Genomic DNA, 5,620 nt, shown 5'->3' with positions numbered 1-5,620 from the left:
ATATATATCTTTTTTCCCATAAAAGGTTTTTCAGATAGAGATGTACTAGACTAAGACATGTGATAGCAAAATGAGAAAGTAGGAGGAACATGAAGCAGAACTCACAGGTGGACATTGAGCTAGCTTGTCAGCTGCCACCATCTGCACATTCAGATGTTTGGCTTGGGATTTCCCTCTGGATTTAATGAGCCTCTGGAGAACCTGCAGGGAATTGATAACATAGTTGAATGACAAAACAAGTGCCACTTGCTGAAGTTAGGTATCATGCATCAAAATCATAATAACGTAGCCAAGCTAACAGGAAAGTCATATGTGCAGCCAGATGTCCCCATTTCATCCAAATGTAAAAATGGTCTTGAAGGTGACTTATTGTGCTTGGCACACAGCCTAAACAAAACATGTCCATTACATTCTTAGATAATGAGATTTTAGTCTGGTCAGGCCTGATTATGTTGAGCTCCTTTGAAAAGCAGAACTGGAGCCACCTGCACAACCAACAAGAATGCAGCAGTGGTTTCTAAATGGTAAGTTAGCAACAAAACATTTGTCTTTTCTAGCAGCCATTGTAAAACGCATACAGCAGTAAAACCAGCTCATCAAATGTGCTGAGTTGGGTTGCTAGGTAACTTGAGTGAGCTTGACTAGGGTTGCTAGGTAATGACACTACTGCAAGTAAGACACTTGTTGCTCATAAGCACTCCACATGATCGCTCTAATGAAAACATGAAATATTGTAAATAACATCTGCTCTTACCTTGGGTGAGGCTATTTTGATATAAACAATAATGGGAGCCAGGGAGGTCTTGGCCAGCTGAGAGGGATGGTTGATGGTGTCTGCATCCAAAGCAACAAGCTGGAGGGTTCGGGCCAACTCAAAGATACGTTCAATCTCACTCTGCACTTCAGCTGAAAGCCCAGGAAGCAAAAAAAAACAACAACAAAAACAAAACAAAACAAAAAAAAATCATAAATATGACAGATATTTTTTTCTTTGAATAGAAGCATCTCTCCTTAACAAGACAGAGTTTCTCTTACTTGTGCACAAGTACATAACTGCGATGTTAGTAACTACTCATGCATGTTGAATTATTTGTGAAAAAAAACAAAAAAAAAACAAGCTTCCAGGCATGTAAATCGGTTTGGACCACAGTTAAAGTTCCATTTATGCCAAGCTAAATGGAGCGCTGCAGCATCCTCATTCATTTGCCCCCTTCAGATATTTTGAGTTTTTGTATGTTGTTTTGATCATTACTGATTCAAGGCTGCCATAGAAGGAGGCGCTTAGAAATGAGGTGCCTGTGGTGCTTTGAGGAGCTTGCAGTAAGGCCACAATTTGTCACTAAAACAGAAACATAGAGAGAGAAATAAAAGCATGAAACATCAGATTTTGTTAGGACGTTTTCTACCATGTGGACCATTCAAGTCTGTGCACTATGCTTGTATTGTTCCTCAGAGTGCATTTAGTTTGCTTTAATTGAAGTCTAGTTTGTTTTCCTACAAAGTCTGAACTCTGATGCATACCAAAAGAAAAAAAAGCAAACTTTGATCCACCTAAAAACCTGCATCTTAGTTTGTTGCGGTTCAAGTGCAGATGTGAATGCCAAGTGGCCCAGAGACCGCTCCAAAGGCAGGAAGTGAACTATACTGCAGGGCATTCTGGGTAAATACAACCAAAACAAACGCGTCAATCTGCCACTAGCAGGAGAAATGGCTTGTTGTCTTTTGCCAGAAACAGAAAGGAAATCCTACAATTGCTAAAATCTGGCGCTACTCCATTTTTGTTTGCATTTAGTGCAGAGGTGTCAAACTCATTTTCATTCTGGACCATATCAAAAATCTGAATGTTCTTAAAGGGCCAGTGGTACCAGAATGTACTGATAAAACTGTTAAAATCTTGATATTTGTGTTTTATTTGTAATCAAAATCACAGTCAGAAATATTTGCAAGAAATTTTGACAATATTTGTGCTAATGTATGATGTTAAATGTGACTTTTTATTACTTGCCGTGTCAATCACAGACTATAACTTGACATTAACTTCATATCAAGTAATGCTGAGACACCAGTCATTTAAACTCAATATTTTTGATGAATTTGAAGTAAAACCAGAAGGAATGTGGGGATCTGATGATTTTGTGTGAATTTTGTGGATTTGTGAAAAACTGGAGGGACTTACTGGTGTATTTCGGAGTCTATCGGACCACATAAAAAGCTACAGCGCGCCAGATTTGGCCCCTGGGCCTCGAGTTTGACACATAGTGTTGTCTTCAGATGTTTTTGTGTCGTTTTCTTCAGTAGTTTTTGGTGCAGCGCCACCACAGACGAGAGGGGAAATAGTTTTTTCAAATGGTTTGGTTCTTTTGACACAGTGCAGTGAGAAAGCGAACCACACCTGCTAAAAATTTAACAAATGTTGCAATTTTGGCCCCCAAACAAACTGAGTCTATCGGACTATCGGGTGTGAAAACACCCTTTCAGAACTTAGCACTGCTTCTTAAATGGCCTATTGAAGGGGGGGAGATTAAAAACCGAAAACCTAAATAAACTCTTCGCCTGCTTGGTCGGAAGTCAAGGTGCTGGAAACCTAGTGGCAGAGGCCGATAAAGAGGCAAAGCGACGCCGCGCGCACACATTACAGTGGCTGAGCGATGGAGAACTGCAGCTGGAGGCCAAACAGGGTCTCTGCATGTTGATAAGAAGTCTGAACTTCAGCTCGTATAAAGAAAGAGCAGGCAAAGCTTTCATTAACTTCAACAAAGACTGCGATTTCATACATTTGACTGCTGAGATAAACCTACTCCCCCACCAGGAGTTAATAAAGGAAGATCCAGAGGTGTGATTGCAGACATATAAAATAGTGGTAGAATTATGGGTCAAAACTTAAGGGTAGGTGCGCCTTTTTATAGCTTCCCTCTGCTTCTGCTGGTCTCCTCCTGCTTGGGTTTTGTAATTCTTTCCCTGACTACAGGCTGTCACAAAAAGTATGAGGAACAGAGAAACTGACAGGCAAGCAGACAGGCAGACAGGCGAAGATGAATATAAGCATATTATGAATATAGTTAGGAGGAAAAAAAAAAAGGCAGAGGGAGAGGGGCTTCATTGTTTTGTTGCGAGGGGAGCATACGTACCCAGTACGTCTGAATCAAAAAGACAGAGGAGGAGGAGGAAGATGATGGGCGGTGGGAGAGGAGGATGGGAGAAGGGCAGAAAAGACAGGATGAAAAGAGAGAGGATGCTGGATCAGACTCAGTCAGAGCTGGAATAAAAGCTTATAGGTCTTTTGATGACAAACAGTGATGCCTGAAGTCCATGCTCTGCTCATTTCTACCGTCTAACTGCATCTACAAACAGGAAGTTCTGGTCTGTGTCACATCAAACAGGAAGGAAAACATTCCCGGAATTTTTTTTTTGCTTCTTTTGCTCACCTTGATGTTGGGTGATGAGAATCTTTACAGAAGTACCAAGGAGCATTTCCCACTAGTTTCTTACCCTACGCATCTCAAGAAATTTCTATTTTCAAGCCTGTCTTATCCCAGAGTATTCATAAAGTGTTAATTTTATTTATTATATTCTTTTTTGTGTAAAAAAATTCAAATCAAATTAAATTGTGACAACAGACGCACTCATCAGGCTTTTACTATTCTTGTATTAAAGTTTCACACAATAGATTTTAATCAAATTTGTTTGAAAACATAAATAAATGCAACCAAAACTGGGTGTAAAAGATCAAATTAAAGCTTTGAAAATGTACAAATTTCACAATTATCTCCATTTAGGCATCCCTGATAATACACTCCTCTTTCCCTCTATTTCTTGTGTAAAAATATTAACAATAAATTTGGTTATTATGGTTTAAAGGTTCATAAAATAGTGTTTTCATAAATGACTGCTACAACAAACTAAGCTGTTGCTATTTTCTGATGACTACATAGTTATAACCATCATCCTTATTACTTAGGTTTTATATTATTTTGATTAACTACGATAACCGACCACTTTATTAAATACCTCCAATTTTATTGAATTGCTCGTTAACATAAATTAAGATTCAGCCAATCCCACGGCAGCAACTCCAATCATGTCTACGTGTAAATACAAATGAGGATCATAGGTGAATGGATCTAAATCATCTTTTTAGCAAATGTTGATCTCTCTCAGTAACCATAAATCCGGTGAAATTCAGCAGAAAACTTTGCACAGCATTGCACCACTCTTCTGTAGGCTGATCAGATATGCCAGTCTACAACAGCGGCGTGCAAACAGAGGCAGGAGCCATGAAGTCTGACTGCTGAATTAAAGCTACCCTGCCGTCCTAATAGTGACATCCCAGCGTATATTTCCAATAAAAACTGGAAACCAGATTGGAATTTTGTTCAAACAGGCGGAAGAGACTCCAGCGTGCAGCCGACAAAACACAGTGGCATGAAAAATAAAATTATTTATAACAGTTAGCTGCCTATGTTTGTGCAACAGCTGCATGGTACTATCATGTCAATTTAGACCGAAATCTCTGAGAAATGCTTCTAATGCCTTCTTGAATCTATGTCATGACGAATTAAAAAGCAAGATCCAAGCAAGCTGTACCTAATAAAATGGCCGGACAGAATATATGTTTCACTTCCTTACAGTTAGAGGAAATCTCTAATATGAAATACTTCTACTAACTATTAGACAGCTAAGTCAAAATTAAAATGTTTTACTTCAGAATTATGAAATGCAGCCGGCTCAAAATTATTCATACCCCTGGCAGATTTAAAGAGTTTGATTACTGCAGTACCAAAAAATAACTTTCAACCTAGCATTTTTTAACAACGTTGAAAAAAAGAAAACATAATTTGTTTTACATTTTGGTTGAAACAAAACAATCTGTGACATGTATGAAAAACCACCTTTTCTGCATTAATAAATTACAATCATATGATAAAATCTTACTAATGCATGTAAGATATTGACTCCTTATACCCATTTAAGAGAACCCACACTTCAGAAATCCTGAACAATCCCTTCAATGTTCACAGTTTTCAACTAATAAGTCGTTGTTCAGACATGATCAAAGTAAAACTGGATGATTTAAAATGATTTGTGGACAGAAATAATAAATTAAATCTGTTGATATTTTAAATTTTACCAAGCCCACCATCTGAAAAGTAAAAAAAAAAAATGCACCAATACGTTTTTACTTAAAGGTAATTTGGGTTTAATTTAAAATCAAACATAGAGTCCTTATCCTTTCTTAAAGAAAAAATGTTCTATATAATTACCAAATAATGGTGTTAAGTCTCTGTTAGTGTAAATAAAAACACAGATGTAAACACAGATAATGAAAGATGTGGAGCAACGAAACACAATGGATAGAAAAATTCTGATATTTACTTTATGTTGCCTCATTTCACCGTGAGATCCTACATTTTCCAAATAGTTTTTTCCTTCTCTGATATAAAAAAAAGGCAGTCTTACCCAGACTGGAGCGGGTACTGGAGCGCTCGATGATGGTGTGTTTACTGGGGTTGTTGAGGACTGAGCGTTTGGCCAGAGAGATGTCTGCTGTCACACGTGTAATGGATATCCTAAAAATAAAAAAAAAAACAATACATCCCGATTTTATCTGAGTAGGCCAACT

At 37.9% G+C, this 5,620-nt stretch overlaps 1 protein-coding gene across 6 annotated transcripts in view; it reads right to left on the bottom strand.

Moving 5' to 3' along the window:
- The window catches only part of cacnb1 (calcium channel, voltage-dependent, beta 1 subunit), a 45,073-nt gene that overhangs the window by 5,354 nt on the left and 34,099 nt on the right, over positions 1–5,620 (bottom strand). For 3 of the 6 annotated variants that reach the window (XM_008416968.2, XM_008416971.2, XM_008416973.2), the window contains 4 exons: positions 5,458–5,567; positions 3,129–3,137; positions 755–906; positions 106–201 (listed from right to left, as the gene is read on the bottom strand). In XM_008416968.2, coding sequence (XP_008415190.1) covers positions 106–201; positions 755–906; positions 3,129–3,137; positions 5,458–5,567 — 367 coding nt within the window. The remainder of the gene's footprint in view (positions 1–105; positions 202–754; positions 907–3,128; positions 3,138–5,457; positions 5,568–5,620) is intronic. The other 3 variants (XM_008416974.2, XM_008416970.2, XM_008416972.2) reach the window with 1 other exon arrangement.

The sequence above is a fragment of the Poecilia reticulata genome, linkage group LG8 (genome assembly GCF_000633615.1).
Source record: "Poecilia reticulata strain Guanapo linkage group LG8, Guppy_female_1.0+MT, whole genome shotgun sequence".
Taxonomy (NCBI): Eukaryota; Metazoa; Chordata; class Actinopteri; order Cyprinodontiformes; family Poeciliidae; genus Poecilia; species Poecilia reticulata.
The sequence above is the reverse complement of the archived record's forward strand: the minus strand, read 5'-3'. Positions and strand labels throughout refer to the sequence as shown.